Source organism: Odocoileus virginianus, chromosome 11, assembly GCF_023699985.2.
Source record: "Odocoileus virginianus isolate 20LAN1187 ecotype Illinois chromosome 11, Ovbor_1.2, whole genome shotgun sequence".
Classification (NCBI taxonomy): domain Eukaryota; kingdom Metazoa; phylum Chordata; class Mammalia; order Artiodactyla; family Cervidae; genus Odocoileus; species Odocoileus virginianus.
In genome coordinates this window covers 40007382-40029005 of record NC_069684.1, presented here as the reverse complement: position 1 = coordinate 40029005, position 21624 = coordinate 40007382, and the positions used below count along the sequence as shown (strand labels likewise).

The following is a 21624-nucleotide window of genomic DNA, read 5'->3' as shown; positions in this document are numbered from 1 at the left end:
GTCTGAAAGCAACTAAGATAACAGGAATGGCTGTTTCAATAAAACTTTATAAAAACTAGATTTGGCCCATAGGTTGTAGTCTGCCAACCCCTGGTCCAGGTACAAATATGATAATCTTTTAAACAAATAAGTATCTCAAAACTTACTGCTTAATTTTATCATTTCTGGGTCCAAATCTTGGTCCAGATGGTCCTCTTCTGAAAAAAAAAACAAAAAACACCAAATACAATTAATAAGGAGAGCATTAAAACAGACACCAAAGCAGAAAATACACACACACACATTGAATTCTAAACATGGATCATTCATCATAAGGAACCAGATTTTACTAGTATTGATAGAACTTAATGATATATAATCATGTCTGTACTTCACTGGTACTTAGTACAGGCTGTCACAACCCAATTCTTCTGAATGTTATCAGTTTCAATATAATTCTTAGTTACCACAGATATTCTAATCATTAAACTTTGAAATACCACAACAACCAAAGTGCTAGAGATTATGAATAACTTTATGATCAATTATAAAACCTGCCTGCAATGCAGGAGACCCCGGTTCCATTCTTGGGTCAGCAAGAGCCCCTGGAGAAGGGATAGGCTATCCACTCCAGGATTCCTGGGCTTCCCTGGTGACTCAGGGAATCCACCTGGAATGCAGAGACCTGGGTTTTATTCCTGGGTGGGGAGGATCCCCTGGAGGAGGGCATGGCAACCCACTCCAGTATTCTTGCCTGGAGAATCCCCATGGACAGAGGAGCCTGGTGGGCTACAGTCCATAAGGTTGCAGAGTTGGACACGACTGAGCGACTAAGCACACAGACCACTCTAAGTCCAGTTACCTTGAATTTAGGCTCTAATGAAATTTTAACTTTCGGGGATGAATATAGAGAAAAATCCATTCAAAACACTTAAGTTTTTTAAAGTATGTTTTTTGATTACTCATCTTAAACTTAGCAACATAACTAAAGGGAAATGTAGGAGTCTATGAAAATATTAACATTTCTCAAATTATCTCTCCATTATAGTCAAGTGTTGTGTCATTTAAACCAATTCATTTTAATACGCTGGAAATAAAAATTGGGGGATATTTTAAGTACTTTTCCTTCTTCCGATGATAGAAAATAAGGTATAAACCACAAAACTCAAAGAATAGATTCTGACCAATTAAACATTACCATTTTCTTCTACTCCCAGTCCTTGGCAACCTCCATCCTACTTTGTATCTCTATGAATCTGACTACTGTAGGTGTCTCAGATAAGAAGAATCATGTGAGATGTATCCTTTATGACCAGCTTCTTTCACTTAGCATAACGTCTTCTAGGTTCATTCATTTGCAGTGTGTTTCAGAATTTCCTTTTTAAGACTGAGTACTATTCCATTGTATGTGCATACCATATTTTATCCATCTATCCATTGACAGACACTTGGGTTACTTATACCTTTTCGCAATTATGAATAATCCTGCTATGAAAGTAGTGTTGAATAATCTTTAAAAATTATTTCGGGATGTTACTTGCTTTGTTTCCCTTTCAGTACACAGACAGAACCACCATGTATGGGAGCTGATTTTGAACAAGTGTGCCGGTTTTGTCATCAGGCCCTTTGGAAGTTGTACAGCATTATTTGGGAGTAAACCTCCAGTGTACAGAGCTGGCCTGAAAAGTCTGTTTCTTGCTTACATTCAGGTAACCACTTATTTGGCCAAAGCATCTGACCTTCTTTTCAATAATGAGTCCTTTGTTCACAGGTAGCTATTGCTGCAGTCTAAGGATTCTCACTGAAATTGGCACTGTTAGCAATTATCTTTGTGACTCTGGAAGTTTTGTTACCTATAGGAAATATTCTTCCCACTTCATCTGACCTTCCTGCCAGAAATGATACCATCTCCTCTTAATGGACTGGCTTTCCCTCCTGTAGGCTCTGTTTGTGATTGCCTCATGGCTGACAACTACTTTTATAAAGTGTTTTTTATTTGGGGGGGGGAAGTCTTTACAAAAACAACATTATAGCAGAGGGAGGTAAATGCTTCCTCCCAGGCTTACCCTGCTACATCAACCTTCAGAGAAAACTCCTGCAACAATATGTCATCCTTCCTGTCTTTGCAATTAAAACTGAGGCCCTTTCTAATTATAACTGCAAAGGATGGCTCAAGTTAATTAATTCTGACAGAGCATCAGGGCAATTCAGTGGGGACAAGATAATCTTTTCATCAAATGGTGGTGGCACAAATAGCCATATGCCCCCTGGCCCCTCCTAAAATTATCCTTCACTTTTACCTCAATTCCATATATAAAAAATCAATGTACAACAGATTATAGACCTAAATGTAAAAGCCAAAATGTTAAAACTTCTAGAAGAAATCAGAGAAGAAAATCTTAGAATCTTTGGGTTTGGCAAAGATTTCTTAAATAAGCAAAAACAATAAAAGAAAAAATTTAATAAACTGATTAAAACTCTGCTCTTCAAAAGATAGTTATGAAAATGAAAAGATTAAATTACAGACTAGGGGTAAATGTTTGTAAAAATATTTATCTGATAAAGAACTTGTAAAACATATTAAGAAAAAAAACTCCTACAACTTAATAAGACAAACTCAGAATTGGGCAAAGGATTTTAACATATACATCATGCAAGAAAACATGAAAACCGTAAATACGCACAAAAGAAGTTGTTTAGTATAATATGCAGTTAGGAAAATGCAAATAAAAACCATAATGGGATACCACTATATACCAACAAGAGTGGCTAAAATTAAAAGACTGACTATACACAGTGGCGATGAGGATTTGGAACAACCAGAACTCCCATACAATGCTGGTGGGAACATAAAGTGGTACACACTACTTTGGGAAACAACTGTAAAAATATACTAGCCATTTAAACATAAATTTTATGTTATGTATGTTAAGTAAACATACTTACCATCCTAAGTATTTACCCAAGAGAAATGAAAGCATAAGTCCACACAAAACCTGTATACAAATGTTTACAGCAGTTTTATTTATAATAGCTAAAAACTAGAAACACCCCAAATATCCATCAATAATTGAATGGGTAAGGGTTCATATAATGGACAACTACCCAAAAATAAACAGAGACAAACTATTGATACATGGGACAGCATGGGTGAAACTACTAATTCATGTGACTGCAAGGGTAAATCTCAAAATAATTATACAGAGTGAATGAAGCCAGTAAAAAAAAAAAAAAAAAGGCATACTGTATGATTCCACTTATCAAAAAAATCTAGACAATACAAACTACAGTGATAGAAAGCAGACCAGTGGCTGCCCGTGGACTGGAAAAGTGACAGATTACCAAGAGATTTGATGAAACTTTTGAGGTGATGGCAAAGTTCATTATTTGATTTTTCTGATGATTTCACAGGCATACAGTGTCAAAATGCATATTGTACCGTTTATATGTATTTTACTGTATGTCAGTTACACCTCAATAAAGATGTAAATCAAACAAAAATAACTTACAGAAAAAAGTCCTCTTCTTCGTCTGAATCATCTTCTAAAAGATTTCTCTGCCAAAAAAAGAAAAAGACTTGAGTTTTCAGATTCCCAGGGGCTTACAAATTGTCAGGGACGGAGCAATGAAACAATTTCTATCCTGGTGAAATTTCTTAACTCCACGCTTCCAGACAGAGGGAAGGGTAATCACATGTGCTTCACCAGAAGCTAAAAGATAGGAAACCGCAGGGCAGGCTTTCTAAGAAAATGCTTGTGACACAGAATTCTCTGACTGACCCTAAGGTAGAGAGAGGTCACTGAAGCTGGTGTGGGAGTAAGGAACGCAGGCAATCAGGAAGGAGCAAGTCCTTTCTCCTCCCTCTGCCTTCCAGTATCTATCTATCTACAGAACCTAAGAAGGAGTCAGGCGGCAAAGGAGAAATGTACTGCAGCTGCAGAGTCCAACTTCAGCAGCAGAGAGAGGAGTATATACAGTAGGTTCTGAAGCTCAGAGACAAGGCATAACAATTGGCACCTAACAGTGACTCAGCCCATGAACAGCCCTCTACACATATTTGAACTTCCAAACAAAACCAACTTTATACTTTTACCTTATAAGATACAACAATTTTTCTTAAAATGAGGAACGTCGCACCTTCTCCCCCCAAAGCAAAGATGTAAAGTTCCAAAAGGAGGCTAAAGAAGAGCAAAAACGAAATCTTTTCAGCATACAAGACCTCCAACAGTATATACTTTGTAGGGAGAATAGTGCCTCCCCACAGATGTCGACATGCTAATCACGGAAACCTTGACTATGTCCCCTTGCATGGTAAAAGGGACTTTGCAGAAGCGATAAACCAAGGAGCCTGAGGTGGGAAGGTCAATATGGATTAATCATGTGAGGCCAGTCATCAGAGAGTTCTTTTTTTTTTTTTTCATTTATTTTTATTAGTTGGAGGCTAATTACTTCACAACATTTCAATGGGTTTTGTCATACATTGACATGAATCAGCCATGGAGTTACATGTATTCCCCATCCCGATCCCTCCTCCCACCTCCCTCTCTACCCAAAAAGAGAGAGGCAGGGACTTCCCTGGTGGCTCAGTGGTAAAGAATCCACTGGCCAATGCAGGAGCCAAGGACTCGATCCCTGCCTGGTCTGGGAGGATTCCACATGCCCCTGAGCAACTAAGCCCGAGTGTCACAATTACTGAACCCACGCTCTAGAGCCCATGAGCACCAACTACTGAGCCCGCAGGCTGCAGCCACTGAGGCCCATGCGTTCCAGAGCCTGTGCTCCTCAAAAAGAGAAGTCCCCACTTGCTGCAACTAGAGAAAGCTCACATGCAGCAACAAAGACTCAGCACAGCTAAAAACAAATAAATAGATAAAAGTAAACAAACAAGCTTAAAAAAAGACAGGGAGGCAGAAGTGAAAGAGAGGCAGGGGACACTGGAAGATGTTACACAGCTGGATTTAAAGATATAGGAAGGGGCATGAGCCACACAGGGCAGGCAGCCTCTAACAGCTGGGAAAAGCAAGAAAACAGCCTCTTTCCTAGTCTCCTGAAGGAACACGGTCCTGTCAGTGCCTTGATTGTAGCCCAGTAAGATCCACTTTGGACTTCTGGTCACTAGAACTATAAGATAATAAGTTTGTGTTGTTTTAAATTTGTGGCAATTTGTTACAGCAGCCATAGGAAGCAAATACACCACCCATGTACCTTTTCTGAGAAAATTACCCAAGGAATTACATTGGCTAAGAAGAAAATGCTATCAGAACAAAGATCTTAAGATGGAGATTGATATACTCAGTATGTCTAATAAAATGTGTGGTCAAATCTAAAGGGAAGATGATAATGTGATCATGAACTATAATGCACAGCTATTGAAAAAGAAAACATGTAATACAAAGAAAAACTTTAAAAGAATCTCAAACTTCTCTAACAAAACCCAAAAGCAGGAAGAGGAGAGTAAAGTGGGGAAGTAACAGCAAAGTGACATGCTCATCTTGGTGGGGAGAGAAGTGGAGGAAGGAGGAAGAGGCCTAGAATGAAAAGTAGTCCAGAGGGGCATAGTTCTCAGCATGTTGACAGAAAACACAAATTTAAACATTATTGCTAACACGTACAGGTTTCCCATGTGGTGCTATTGGTAAAGAGCCTGCCTGCCAATGCAGGAGAGATGGGTTCAATCCCTGGGATGGAAGATCCCCTAGAGAAGGAAATGGCAACCCACTCTTGCCTGGAAAATTCCATGGACAGAGGAGCCTGGTGGGCTACAATCCATGGGGCTGCAAAGAGTTGGATACAACTGAAGCAACTTAGTATGCACACATGTTAACATGTAAAGTTAGTAAAAGAGAGAGAAGGAAAAGGGGAGGAAGGGAAGAAATTTTTTAACTGTCTAGTGGTCGGGCGGGTAGGGGAAAAGTAAGGAAAAATAATCAACTTAGCAAAAGAAGTTAGGGAAACTTGGGAAAACCTAAGAAATATAATGAAGGGACTTCCCTGGTGGTCCAGTGGTTAAGAATCTGCCTGCCAATGCAGGGGACGCAGGTTTGATCTTTGGTCTAAGTTAGATCCCACATGCCATGGGGCAACTAAGTCCACGAAAATCAAGGAGAAGCCCTTTCTTCTTGAAGAGAAAGCCCGTGTGCTGCAACAAAGGGACCATGAATTTTAACAAAGACCCAGTACAGCCAAAAAATAAATGAATAAAAATAATATCACGAATATCATTATCTCTATATATTATTATAAATAATACACAAAGACCAAGAAAAATGAAAAGAGGATTGCTCAATATTCATTTAACAAGTATGTTTGAGCACCTTCTGTGTACCAAGCACTGTTCTAAGGACCAAGCACCAGCTTTGAACAAGACAGACAAGGTCTGAGCTCTTATAGAAAAACATCTGATGGTGATAAAAGTTATGCAGAGAATTAAAATAGTGATGGGATAAAAAGTGACAGGGTGACTAAATGAGATTAGGCTGTCAAGGAAAATCATTCTCAAAAGGTGAAATTTAGGCTGAGATCCAAACAATATCAAAGAGCCAACCAGAGATTAAGGTGAAGAGCATTCACTGCCAGCAGAGGGACCAGCTAGTGCAGAAATGTCCAAATAAATTAGTTTTCACAATAAATATGAACAGCCTGAAGGCTCCTATTAAAGGTAAAAACTGTATGTGAAGTTCAAACAAATTCCAGCTAGTATCTGTTTATAAGAAATTGACCTAAAATAAATGTCAAATAAAGAATGGAAAAAAGAGAGAGATGCAGGAGATATACTAGCAAATTCTAACAAAAAGTAAAAGGTCGGGAAGGAAATCTGCAACATACTTTCAGACTGAAGGGTCTGATATCTCTATTAAATAAAGATCTCTGACAAACCAGTAAGAAAAAGACACAAGACAGAAAAAACATCAAAGGAGTGAAATAGACAATTCCTAACAGAAAAGAAATGGCCAATGACCACATGAAAAGATGTTCAAAATTAATAATATATAGGAAGATACATTAGTGACTTCTTTCAACAAATATTTCTAGAATGCTATTGTAGCTAATAAGTAACAGACAATCATTACATTCATAACACAGCTTATTTGCCCTGTATACTAAAGATACAGTGCTTATTACAGTTGCCCAATAAGAAACACAATGAAAACCAATGTCTTTATACTTATCCACTGAACAAACACAAGTGCTAAGTATACATTATCACAAAAAGGGTTACGTAATACAATAAGATATCATTTCACATCAACTAGGCAAATAGTGACAAGTGCTGATGAGCAGAGATTGGTGGTGAGGAGAAATGCGGAGAAATTAGAACTCTTACACATTCCTGGGCGGGAATGTAAAAACTGTGCAGCCATTCTGGAAAACAGTTTGGCAGTTCTTCAAAAGGCTGCACACAGAGTTACTATAGTACCAAGTACTTCTAGGTATTTACCCAAGAGAAATGAAAATATATGTAATGAAATGAAAAAAAAACTTGTATGTGAATGTTCATAGCAGTAGTATTCTTCATAATGGCCAAAAAAATGTAAATAAGCCCCAATGTTCATTAACTGATGAATGAATAAAGTGTGAGACATTCATATATTGGAATATTATTCAGCAATAAAAAAGAATGAAGTACTGATACATACTACAACATGGATGAAAACATGCTAGGAAGTCATTTACAATAAGACAACACAGTGTATGCTCCCATCTATATAAAATATCCAGAATAGACAAAGCTATAGATCTGTGGTTGCCTAGGGTTGAAGGGATGAGGAGAACAGGGGTTGATTGCTAAAAAGTACAGAGTTCCTTTTTGGAAAGATGAAAGAGTCCTAATATTGACTGTGGTGATGATTATATAATTCTGTACTAAATATTAATTACTAAAATCCACTGAATTGTATACTTTTAATGAGTGAATTGTATGGCATGTGAATTATGTCTCAATAAAGCTATTAGCAAAAAAAGTGTAACAGAAAAGAGGAACAAAAGTTAAAAAGTTTTATAAAAGTGATTTATAAATTCTTAGAACCAGTTATCAAATGTCATGGTCTGATTAAGATTCAAAAGGAGGATTCTAAACAGCCAATTTTGTTCAATTCTGGTATCTAATATCCTATTTTTACAGCAAATTGTGGTAGTAGTCAACCAACAATGTAGAAAGGAAGTGCCATTCTTTGCAGTAGAACTGATTCAGACTGCATATCTTATATTGTTGAGTATATACATAAAGTCTATTTTAAAAAGTTTACTAGCAATTTGTCTATTGGTGGATTCTATCCCCCTTCAAGCAAAATAAAAACTGCAGAAAGAGAATAAAAGGATCACAAATGATTCCTATACTATATTTCAAGATACCTCTAAATCATAACATGTGGGACAGGAGCTCTTTGTGCGAAAAAGGAGTGTGTAAAATGAAGTCAAGTAGACTATCAGATGTGTAGAGGAGAGGCCATGCCCTCCAGTTTTTAGCACAATGCCTAGCATATAATAGGTAGCAATATTTATCTGTTGCATGAATCAGCAAATAAAGGAATGGCAGGAAGACAGGAATCAAGGGAGGGCTTCAGGTGGATGAATGAAAAACAACAGCTCTAACTCCTCCCTTCAACAAACCCTTATTGATTACTTATTCTAAAAGAAAGCTATCTACAATATTATATCAACGTTATCTTCCAAAATGCTGCATAATTTCTAGATTTATACAACTCTGCATAGAATATTCCAAAATAAACAAGAAATTGAACCTTATATAAAAGCTACTCTGGCTCTGAGGCAACTGCAGGATCAGAATTCTTTATCTGCAATTCCAAAAGCTAAAAAGTTTTGAAAACCAAGAGATTTTTTAAGTTTTGGAGTCAAAATTCACTTGGGGAAAAGCTGACCTGAATTGATGTTAGCTAATTTATTTATATACTTAGAATAACCAGACATTTCACTGAGAAACATTAGTATGTTTGGAGGTGCTGCTCGAGACTCCCCCAGAAGACTCTTGTAAAATGTGCACTAACTACCTTTGTAAAATCTGAAAAATTCTGAGGAACTCCAACCACATTTGGCTCCAGAATCTGAAAGAAGGTATTCTGTATTTATACGAAATTCCCTTTGAAAGACTAGAAAGAAGCTGGGAACAAAATATGGTCATTAATAGAAATAGAATTTGGCTGAGTCCCAATCTAAGTAACATATACTTGCAATGGCACCCCACTCCAGTTCTCTTGCCTGGAAAATCCCATGGATGGAGGAGCCTGGTGGGCTGCCGTCCATGGGGTCGCTAAGAGTCGGACACAACTGAGTGACTTCCCTTTCACTTCACTTTCATTCACTGGAGAAGGAAATGGCAACCCACTCCAGTGTTCTTGCCTGGAGAATCCCAGGGACAGAGGAGCCTGGTGGGCTTCTGTCTATGGGGTCGCACAGGGCCGCACACAACTGAGTGACTTAGCAGCAGCATTAAGAAAACATATAGGATTCAAATATAGCCATAAACATTAGATTTTTCTAAAATTATTTACAAAGGAAAACAAATTTTGAATCTTTCCTTTTTAAAGATTAAGATCCTGAACTTACCCTTTCACTTTTCACAGAACCTGTGACATCATCATCATTTAGGTGGCGCTTGAACTTGGGAGGCATCTTTTTTAATGAGGTACTCTTCTACTTCCCAGCAGGATAAATCTTTACCACCTTAAAGAGAAAATAAATTCCATCAGATTTGAAACTTTGGGGTGCAAGCTAAAGTAGTAAAATCAGCACACAAGGCCCGATGTGATGGGGCCCCCTCCACTTCTCTGACTTCAACTGCTCTCGCTCACAGGGTCTCCGCACCAGTGACCCTGGCCTCCCTCCATGCGAGGACTCAGTACACAAAAAATAGTTAAAACCCTGGGAAAAATGGAGGTAACTTTTAGAGAGCATGTGGAGAAAATCAATGACAACATTTTTATAAAATGAAACAGAAGACTGCATAGGAGAGGAGAGAAAAACAGGAGATTGTCCCCTTGCAAGTGAGACATCGGATGCTTAAAGATTTTAATTTGGAGTCAGAAGACAGCAAATTCTCTCACTCACTTTTAGTGAGTTGCATCAACAATGATTCTGTTTCCCCATCTGTAAAACAGTGATTTCTAGGCTTCTGCATGGAGTTGGGATGGTCATATCAGATTAATACATACATGCAAAAATATTCTATAAATTATAATGCCCTGTTCCAATGCACAACACCAGATGCTCCAAGGAAAGGGATATGCTTGCTAAGTGCTGGGTTAAACAAAATCAGGTTTTCAGTTTGCTACAGAAAGTCTGTTTTTAAAATGCTTATTTGCATTAAGTTTTTCCAGGAAAATGCTTGAATATGCAACATATTCAAAGTTTTCTTGAGGAAAAGCTGACATATGCAAACAGAAGTTTTCAGTATCTTGGACAAGAAGATGGATGAATAATGAGAATAGCTAAGGTGTACTGAATATTTTACTATGTGTTAGGCACTGTGCTCAGTAACTTAGACACATTTTTTATTCTTTACAACACTTCTTTGAAGTAAGCACCAAGAAACCAAGAGAAAACTAAGGCTCGGTAAAGATAAGTAACAGTGTTAGTCACTCTACTGATTGAAATAGCAGAAAAATAGGCCTAAATTATTAATGACTGTGCATGATCAATTTTAGTATTTACTCAATAAATTGTCTATCAGGTTACACAATTCTGTTCTATAAAGACCACTTCCCTGTAACAACCCAGCAGCCCTCTTTCCCTTTGCACAGAACCACCTCTAAGATCTTTAAGCATAGACATCAGTTTGGTGGTTAGTATCATTCACTTAAAAAAGAATAAACAAGCCCAGAGTCCAGTTTCATAAACCAGATAAAGCAAAATTTTAAGTTGACTTCCCATCCAAACAAATTGATACAAACACTTTTCTTTGATAAGAAATAATTTTCCAAGCCAGAAACTTAATCACTTCTAACAAAAACCAAGTACTTGTTACCTAAATAACAGCTCTAGAGTTCTTCATTCTACAATATTTCTGTCACGCACATCCGGCATCTGACCCATTTTATTCCTCATACTTCGATTTCTGAATAATTCATTCATGCAGAAATGTTACAGAAAGTATGGAGAAACAGATGACAGAAGAAGCAACCAAAGGACTCGAGCTTTTACTTATACCTGTATTTTATTTATATTTTAAACCCTACAAAAGGGCTGCTTCAACATCCAAAAGCAAATAGCAGGCAGACTTACATAACATCTTTGTGAAACGTACAGTAAAACTACAAGTTTAACGATGAGCAAACCCAAATTCAGGGCCCATTAACCCAAGAATCAGCTTCATGAAGGCAAGAAATCAACGACTGACAAACATAAAAGCCATCAGCAAAACAGCAGGCAGATTATTAACTGCACTTAATAATCAGGGCAAATGATGATATTTGCACCAGACGACTAGTAGAAATAAACCATGCTCAGAAATTAGACTTATACATATTCTCCATAGATCTCTCCTGCCCAAAATACATATAAATTCAGGTGTTTGTGTCTAGGTATATATGTAAACAACAGAACCTTCAGTGATGCATTTCAACATCACCAATACATTTTTCTAATGTCACATCACCATAAGCTTATGCCATCATCATACGTTCACAATTTCCTGTATTTTTTGAAGAGGCAGTACGTAATATACTTCTAACCTGTTGTTTAGTAAATGTTGGCTTCTTTTTTGCTTTACGCAAACAACAAGCAAACCAAAACCCCTAGTATTTCATTTTACAAAAAGCTTGAAATCTGTAGAGAGGGCTCCCTTTCCCCAGCCTCCGTTCCCTTTCTGATTCCTCTTCCTAAACTCTCATCAGCAATCTTGGTTGGTGCAGTTTCACGGAAATAAGTGACTTGGATGGACACAGCCTGGAGACATTCTTCACAAAAGCTGTCAAACTGTTAACGATTCACCTCACCCTTCCGGTCATTATAAACGCAACGGGATTGGCGCGCTCTCTCCCCAGCCTTTGAATAAAGAAACAAATCCATCCCTCCAGCGAGCAGCCCCGTTCACCCGCCCCCGCATCAGTCGCACCGGGTCACGTCCCCCTGCCATCTGCTCCTGACTCTAGTCCGTTCTACCCCAAGATACGCACTCACATTCCGGGCTTCTCCAGTCTTCCCTATTCCCTCCGCTGTTGTCCTCCCATCTCCCCAGAGCACCCTACAATTCCTATTCTTCTCCCCCTTAACCGCCCCTCATTGAACACCCAGGTCCTGTTCGTTCTTCCTCAGGGTAACCCGCCCATCCGACCCCAGCCTTTTCCCACTCTGCGACCCCCGAGGCCGGCCCTTCAGCCCGACGCGACGTTGGGGGCGGTGGGGCACGGACGTCGTCTCCGTTTCCTTCGCACATCCGCCCCTCCCGTCGGGCCCAGGAGGACGGCCGTACCTGAGTCTCCCGGGGAGTTCCCGGCAGCTCTCCCGGGCGGGCGGCGCTGGACGGGCGGGGGAAGGAGTGGGACTCGGAAGAAGAGAGCGGGGAGGGGAGACAGTGGGCGCGGACCCGGCGTCGGCCGCTCAGCCGCAGCTGCGCCCCCGCTCATCGAGCCGATCGGCCCTCCGCAGCCTGGCGCCAGGCGGAGGGGGCGGGTCCAGGCCGCGGAGATCGTCGAGGGAGTCGATTTCCCCCTCAACTCTCCTCTTGGAGGCCGCGGCGGACGCGAAGCTTAGGCCTAGATGCCCCAGGTGATTTTATCTGTTCAGGGAGGAAACACAGTCGCGGGTTCCCGGGTCCCAGCCGAGGTCGGGCGTTCCGGGGAGGTGGAGGAAGGTCTGAGAAGTCACCCGGCGCGGAGCGCTGAAGGCCTGCTCGAGACGGGGTTGATGAGGCGTTAGTAAGGCGGTACTTTGTGCGGGGTCCATCCCCCGAGCTAATGTAGATGTGCCGAAAACTGGGACGGCTCGAAGCCTGAGGACTGGCCTTTTCTTTTTTTTTTTTTTTTAGTTTCCTTAAAGAATTTTAATATCTAAATTTTTATTAGTTGGAGGCTAATTACTTTACATCATTACAGTAGTTTTTGTTATACATTGATATGAATTAGCCATGGATTTACATGTATTCCCCATCCCAGTCCCCCCTCCCACCTCCCTCTCCACCCGATCCCTCTGGGTCTTCCCAGTGCACCAGGCCCGAGCACTTGTCTCATGTACCCAACCTGAGCTGGTTATCCATTTCACCCTAGATAATATACATGTTTCAATGCTGTTCTCCTGAAACATCCCACCCTCGCCTTCTCCCAGAGTCCACAAGTTTGTTCTATACATCTGAGTCTCTTTTTCTGTTTTGCATATAGGGTTATCGTTACCATCTTTCTAAAGTCCATATATATGTGTTAGTATACTGTAATGGTCTTTATCTTTCTGGCTTACTTCGCTCTGTATAATGGGCTCCAGTTTCATCCATCTCATTAGAACTGATTCAAATGAATTCTTTTTAATGGCTGAGTAATATTCCATGGTGTATATGTACCACAGCTTCCTCATCCATTCGTCTGCTGATGGGCATCTGGGTTGCTTCCATAGGACTGGCCTTTTCTGAAGGAAGGAGATGTGTGTGATCCCTTGTTTATAGCATCAGAGTTAGACGTGTAGATCTTCAGGGTTACTAATCCCGTCTCCTTATTTTCGACTTTAGGAATCTCTCGTACAAAGAGATTTCCTTGAGGTTGCCCAGCTCGTTGGACATTTTAGCATCTAGGTAGGACTCCGTGTTCTCTGCCCAGTATGCTGTAGACTTCTGTCTAACCTAAAATGCCTGGGTCCAGACACCACGCAGGCACTGGAGCCTTGTAGTGGGAGATCAACCTTGCACATCCATCCATTCTTCTGTTCTCTTGACAATGTCCACCTCCTCTCCCCCCGAGTTAATGGTTTATTTAAGTTGATAGTGCCTGGGCATAGTAATCCAAAACGGTTCCAGTATTGTTTTTGTTTTGTCTTGTTTATTATGCATCCCTCCCAGATATACCCCAGCTGGATTGTTCTTAATCTCTTTTTCTATCTATTTTTTTCCTACATGTCATTTTAACCAAATATTTTTAAGTTCTTTGTTGAATAGTGTTTTGATTTAGTGCATATTTAAGCCAAACAGACACTAAATGAAAGATACCTTGGTTGTCACTGAGCACCGGCTGGGCTCCCTGTGTTATATATAGCAGTTTCCCACTAGGTGTCTCTTTTACACATGGTAGTATGTATATGTTAATGATACTCTCTCAGTTCATCCCACCCTCTCCTTCCGCTCTCTGAAAAGTTTTTTTTTTCCCCCTTCATGTGTGCACAAACCCTTTGAGTCTGCTTTAGATCTTAGGATTCCAGCACTGAGACCGGGGCTCCAGAGATGCAACTCAATCACGTCCTGAGCCAACCTCAGTATCTGTGCACAGACGTAGTTCTACCTGCTCTTGATTTCCCAGACTACTCTTGATTTCAGTGATTCTATTTTTTGGTTCTAGAATTTCCATTAGAAACAGATTCTGATCCCCTGGAGAAATTCTTTTATCTTTTTGTCATTTTTTGGGAAAATTTTTAGGGGGGTGGCTGTACTGTGCAGCATGTGGGATCTTAGTTCTCCGACCGTGGATTGAGCCCATACCCACCCATTGAGCCCATGGAGTCTTAACCCCTGGACCACCAGGGAAGTCCCATTTTTGAATATTTGAATCAAAGACCTTGCCTGTTAATCTAATACATGAATTACCTGTGGGCTGGTTTCTATTGTGTATTTTTTTCTTGGATTTTGGTGCTATGACTCTCATCTCTGTTGGGTAGGTAAAGATGCTAAGCAGAAAACTTCTGAAAAACAGTGATTTTCTCATCCTAACCTCCTATACCAAGTATTACATCTTCCTAATTCAGCAAAATTTTGAGGGGAAACCATCAGGGCCCCTCAGTTCTTCCTTCCTTTCTTCTTTCTGAAATCCTGGCTCTCCAAGATTTCAGTTTTGTCTCTTGAGTCCTGTGAGAATCCAAAATATAACTGGTTTTTTTTCTTTTGCCCCCCTCCCAATGATGACCCTTGACCCAGGCAAAGCCCAGGTGCTCAGCCTTCTACTGAGAATCAGTAAGCACCTCCAGCTGGCCAAGGAAAATACTCTCCATTTTGCAGTTCCCCCTGTGGAATCTTGGCCCCTCCAGCCTCGATGCTCTAGCAGCTCTTGGATTGCTTTATAGAGATGCTGTTTGTATTTATCTGGCTTTTCCATTTATTCTTAGAGAATTGGTGTGTCTCAGTTTACTCCATCAGACCTGAAAGTAGAATTACATCCAAGCCACTCTTACACTACTATAAAGAGATAAGCTTACTTGCCATGACTACACAAGAAAATGAGAAGGAGGTGTTTCCAAGAGGAAGAATTTCTTATGCTCTCACATACAGGCAGGTACTTAGAACTCATTACTTATTATAGACTCTGACTCGGGGAGGGGGGCGGGGGGGGTGAAGGGGGGTGAGCCAGAATGAGAAGATTCTGGTTTCTTTAGGCAATGAAGACACATTCAGTCAGCATTGTTTAATCAGAAATACTTGGGTCAGCTCCCCTTCTGCCACATATTACAGAGTTGGTAGAAAGACAAGTAGGGTGTCCTTTTACTTTACATTTTTCTCTCTATATATACATGTATAGGCTGTAGCTAAACCTTTTTGTGCATAACATGTACACATTTACCATTTTTATTAGACTTCTGAATGTTTTTATGTTTTTCATTTTTAATCTTTCTTTTTTCAGCAAAGAAAATATCACATACTCTGCTCACGCTCATTTCAAAGCCTGTAACACAATCCGTGAAGTTGGTCTCAGAGTCACAGTCACACTTCACTGACATCAGAAATCACAAGGGTTCCTTTATCATAGTTCTTGCTTTAGGTGCTATTGTCACAAGTGGCATCTGAGCAGTTATTTAGAAGGAATGAAATTATGCCATCGAAATACCTGGAATAGATACATTTCAAACTTTCTTCACAGGATGAAAAGTTAAAATGAAAGAAATCTTTCCGTACCAAGTTTTTAAAAAATATAGTCTAGTTTTCTCTATGGATCAAGTTGGCCTCTCTTGTTTATTCTTTATCTAATTATAGATTTAAGGCAGTACCAAAAGGAAAAACTCTCATGACCATGAAGAATCATTCAAGGCCCTCCTATTAAATGAAACACACCGTATATACACATATACCAAAAACCTTGGCAATCTTGTGAATACGGACCCCTTATTATTAGTAAAATCATATCTCTAAATGCCTCAGAATAAAATGTGCATAATTACAAAGGAAGGAAATTTATAATATTACAAAACATTTTAAAAGCAAAATTTGTGATATGCAAAGATACATACTTCTTTATTAACTCAAATTTTAAATAATCTAGTGTCAGGAGTAACATCTACCATTATTTTGAATTAGTAATGAGCATAAACAGTATTTCAGGATATCTGATTGTAATGTGATATGAAAATCTTAGTGATTTCTATTGGTGACACAGTCACTAGCACTACTGAGCAGTTTTAAGGGGCTCCATTTATAGGTGAAAGTGAAAGTCACTCAGTTGTGTCCAACTCTTTGCAACCCCATGGACTACACAGTCCATGGAATTCTCCAGGCCAGAATACTGGAGTGGGTAGCCTATCCCTTCTCCAGCAGATCTTCCCGACCCAGGAATTGAACGGGGGTCTCCTGCATTGCAGGTGGATTCTTTACCAACTGAGCTATATAGTTGAAGGAATTAACAATTTCTGTTAAGAGATTACTGAAAAGAAAGATGTAATTTCTTTCCCATCCAAATTCACAGACCCCTGAATTTTATCCATGGGTCATCAAGGGTCCCCCAGTTTGGAACTCATGCTTTAAGTATTTCATCCTCTGCTACAGAGTGGGTGATACTGAGGGTAAAGTTTCTGAGTGAAGAATAAACAACTGTTTCTGCTCTGATACACCCAGGCACAGAACGTTCCCCCTCCTGATTAGAATACTTCTTATTAACACGCCCATAGCTCTGCCTTGCCCAAAGTCATTGCGACATTCCTGAGAATCTTAGAGTCTATAGTACAATAAAAATATCCTGCCCTGAAAATACAGGCCGAGTTCTTATTAAGTATCAGGCCCTATGTCATATACATTATTCACCCAATTATCATGCAACCCTATGAGGCAAATGTTATTATTCCCAGTTTACATAGACTCATCTGTAACTCATTTTTCATTCTGAAAAAGTTTATTGAACACCTGTTGTCTCTGTTGCTAAACTAGGTGCAATGGTTTAAATACAGACACAATTGCTGTCTTCACACTTTATAATATAGCAGGAAAGACGGGCAGAAATAAATTACATAATTACATAACGTGATGTAAAAGAACACTTGTTTTGAAAAGAATAAACAAGTGGCTGAGAATGAAGGGGACCTATTTTAAAAGTTAGGGTTGTCAAGAGAGTGGGTAACATTTAAACTGAAACCAGAAGTATGAGTGAAACCAGTCATGCATAAAGCAAGAGAAAGAGTATTCCAGGCTGAGAGAATAGTAGGAGCAAAGATTATTAGGCAGGAAAATTTGGCATTTTTAACAACAATTTTTAAATTGTGGTAGAAAATGCATGATATAAAATTCATCATCTTAACCATTTTATACTGTATAGTTCTGTAGTGTTAACTACATTTACTTTATTGTGCAACAGATCTCTAGAAATTTTTCATGTAAAACTCAAACTCTGCACCCATTGAACAACTATCCAGTTTCCCCTCTCCCAAACCCCTGGCAGTGAAAACTCAACTTTGTTTCCATGCATTTTGACTACTTTAGATAACTCATATAAATGGAATAATAATGATGTTTGTCTTTTTGTGACTGGCTTATTTCACTTAACACAATATCCTGAAAGTTCATCCATGTTGCAGCACATATTAGTTTCTTTTTTTAAAAACACTAATACTTTTTTTAAAGGTGTATATAATATCCCACATTTTCTTTATCCATTCATCCATCAGTGGATGTTTGGGTTTCTCTACCTCTTGGTTACTGTGAATAGTGCTGCTGTGAACATGAGTGTGCAAATATCATTTGGAGATCTTGCTCTCAGTTATTTTAGATATAAAACCAGAAGTGGGATAGCTGGAGCATATGGTAATTCTATCTTTAATTTTTTTTTTGGGGGGGGGTGGGAACCTCCATACTATTTTCCATAGTGGCTGCACCAATTTACATTCCCACCAACAGTGCACAAGGGATCCAAATTCTCTACCTCCTCAGCAATACTTGTGACTGCCCAGGCTGCCCAAGCCCTGCTGAAGAAGTGCATATTGCACAGGTACATGAGGTGAAGCTCAAGGTGGCCAGGGATCTGGAAGAGGGCAAGGGTCTGGAGAGAGGTCAATGTGAGCAGAATCTTAGGGATAAAGGTATATACCTAATCCCAAGCCCTAATCTACTCAATTGGGATATTCCCTCAGAAGACAGATTTCCAGGTGACTCTACTGCCTTGGGAGGGAAGGACTAGGTGGACTGGCTAGAGTATCATTCAATCAGGAGACACCTGGGAGCTCTGGTTGCTAGAGAGGCCTGGAACCCATCAGGCACCAAAGCCAAACGGGGGCTGACTCTCACCAGTTTAAGACCGCCACCTCATAATGATCTTTAGGGCGTGGGCTTCTTACACCCTGGAGGCTATGCAGGTGGGGGGTTGGTACTGTGCAGGGCCCTGTAGGGCTCCCGGGCACAAGGCCTTTATGTGTCCCCTGTTTTTTGGATTACGGGAAACAGCCTTCATTTGCCTCCCTGGCCTTCCCTGAGTTCCAGTGGGCAGATTCAAGCAGTTGTTAATTAGGGAAGGGAGGGGATGAGAGACCATGGACAAACTGTCAAGAGCATCCATGGGGCAAGGTCCTCTTTCCACATCAAGGGATATACATAATATCTTTGAGCTATACTGCAGATACTGAAAACCCCTCCAGGTGGGAGAAGTTAACAATTAATGATGGTATGCTGTCCACAGGCATGTAGACCCCAGGCCAGTTGGACCTGAAGGTTGATGATGCTCCTCCTACTTAACTCACCACCAACCCATCAAAAGAATGTCAGTGAGCTGACCACGCCCTCTTTGAGCAATTACTATAAAATTTCTCATCGTTTTCTCCAAGTTGGGACTCAGAGTTTTGAGGGCGTTAGTCTGCTGTGGCCCCCTTTGCCTGGCAAAATAATAAAGCTATCCTTTTCTACTTCACTCAAAACCCTGTCTCAGAGATTCAGTTTGACACTGGCGTGCAGAGAAGCTGAATTTTCAGCATCTGGGACTGGCCAGATAGAGCACCACAGACCTGGAAGCCCTGGAAGAACCCACACAAGGACTAAAAAGGAATGTTGTTCCAATTCTGAGCAAACCACACTCCTGTTCTCAGATGAGTCATGAATATTTCTCCCTCTCTTTACTCAATTCCCCCTCTTTTACCCTGACCCACCATAAATGTGGTGTTTCAACCCAAGTTGAGTTGAGAAGTTGGTTTCTGTATTAACTTCCCACCTCTCCATTCTCTGGCCACTGAATAAAGCTGTGCTATTTCATTCTCACCATAGGTTTTGTTATTGGCTGTTCAAATCTGAATGGAAAGAGAACCTTTCAGACAGGGTGCTTTGACTGAGCTAGGGGCCAGGTGGAGTTCCATACAACCAACTCAGTGACAGCCAGGAATCGGAACAAGGCAGGTGTTAGGAGACACAGGTCAATGGAGTGGGCTTTTAAGGATACAACTCATCTGCCTAATTCCAAGCCCTAACTTACACAAATACGCATATTCCCCTTGAAGGTAGATCTAGAGGAATCTGGTCTTAGCAAGGTGTGGCTGGGCAGACTAGCCAGAGTATCCTCCAATAGGACACACTGGGAACTATGTTTGCTGAAGAAGCCCAGGACCCCATCAGGCAGCACGTCCAAATGAGGACTGAGTGTCACCAGTTTAAATCTGCCGCATCAGAAGGGTTTTCAGGTGGTGGGCTTCCTTTACCTTTGGAATTATGCAGGTGGTTGGGAACTGGACTGAGCTTTATGGGCCTGGAAGGCTCTGGCTGCCTGAGGCCAGGTGAAAGGGTACGTACTGGGCATGATCATTCAGCAAGATCAGCTTGGCCGGGAATCCGAAACAGAGCAAGTGTTAGGCATGGCCAGGATATTAATCCTCTTATCAGACATATGACTTGCAAGTCCCCCGTCCCCCCAATAGGTTGCCTCTTCACGCTTGTTTCCTTTGATGCACAGAAGTCTGGTGTAGTCCATTTTGTATATATTTGCTTTTGTTGCCTGTGTTTCTGGTGTCATACCCAGGAAGTCATTGACAAATCCAATGTCATGAAATTTTCCTCCTATGTCTTCCTCCAGGAGCTTTGTAGTTTTAGGTCTTAACTCAAAATGGATTAAAGATGTAAATGTTATTTTTGTATATGGTGAGAATAGGGTATGATTTCATTCTTTTGCATGTGCATATCGTTTTCCCAATACCAAGGAGTTTGGCATTTTTGTGGATGATGGAGCAGGCCACTGTGTCTGAGTGAGTGAAAGTTACTCAGTCGTGTCTGACTCTGACCCCATGAACTGTAGCCTGCCAGGCTCTTCGTTCCATGGAATTCTCCAGGCAAGAACACTGGAGTGGGTTACTGTTCCCTTCAGAGCTTGGTAAACAGAGAGAGTGGTAGAAAAGGAGATTGGAGATGTAGGCAGGGTCTGGGCCATGAAAGAACTTTATAGAACATTCAAAGAGTTTAGATTTCACTCTCAATGCATTGTGAATCTACTGGAGAGTAACATGAACAGATTTATACTTTTAAATGATCATTGTTTTCCTCAAAAAGTTAAACATAGAGTTATCATATGACCCAGCAATTCTACTCCTAGATATATATCCAAGAAAAAACATACATCCATACAAAAACTTGTACATGAATGTTCATAACAACATTATTCATAATAGCCAAAATGTGTCAACAGCCCAAATATTCATCTATGGATAAGTAGAAATACCACATTTTGTCTATCCATACAATGAAATATCATTCAACCAATAGATGGAATGAAGTACTGTTACATGCTACAACATGGATGAACCTTGAAAACATTATATTAAGTGAAAGAAACCAGTCACAAAAGACCACACACTATATGATTTCTTTTTAATGAAATATCCAGAATAGGAAATCTATAGAAAGATTAGATTAAATATTGCAAGACAGTAGAAATATTTTGGAATTAGATGGTGATGGCTGCATAGCATTGTGAGTATCGAAAACAAAAGTATACATTTTTAAATGGTGAATTTTATTATGCGAAATATATCTCACTGGGAAAATTGCTACATATTTTTAAAAAATCAGTGTGGCTGCTGTGTGGTAAACGGATTGAGGTCGGACAAGGGCAAAGGAGGCAGAGGGGGCCATTAGGCAAAGGATCAGAAGGCTTGAGGTTTGACTGAATTTAGATACTGAGAGACTGCTAGATCTTTCTGATTCTAGATCCACTGTTCTTAACCTCTGTACTACACAGTTTCCTATAACATGACAGGGGTTAAATTTAGCCAAGGGTCCCCTTTCTGCCATCTCTCTCCAAAAATGCCCACACCGTATTTCCTAAGAACATT

The 21624-nt window shown here is 40.1% G+C and overlaps 1 protein-coding gene and 1 long non-coding RNA gene across 7 annotated transcripts in view; one reads left to right on the top strand and one right to left on the bottom strand.

The window, feature by feature from the left end:
• Positions 1–14383, bottom strand: part of VAMP4 (vesicle associated membrane protein 4) — a 30700-nt gene extending 16317 nt beyond the window's left edge. The window contains exons 1-4 of one of the 6 annotated variants that reach the window (XM_020871974.2): positions 14302–14383; positions 9544–9660; positions 3489–3535; positions 147–197 (exon numbers count right to left, since the gene is read on the bottom strand). In XM_020871974.2, coding sequence (XP_020727633.2) covers positions 147–197; positions 3489–3535; positions 9544–9609 — 164 coding nt within the window. In that variant the 5' untranslated portion in view covers positions 9610–9660; positions 14302–14383. Of the gene's footprint in view, positions 1–146; positions 198–3488; positions 3536–9543; positions 9661–11666; positions 11919–12110; positions 12252–12406; positions 12544–14301 lie in introns of those variants that run through there. The other 5 variants (XM_070474330.1, XM_070474331.1, XM_020872004.2 and 2 more) reach the window with 5 other exon arrangements.
• Positions 12601–19567, top strand: LOC139037503 (uncharacterized). The gene is made up of 3 exons (XR_011490366.1): positions 12601–12702; positions 15232–15398; positions 19242–19567. It is a non-coding gene; the product is annotated as an uncharacterized lncRNA (long non-coding RNA).
• The last annotated feature ends 2057 nt before the right edge of the window (positions 19568–21624 follow it).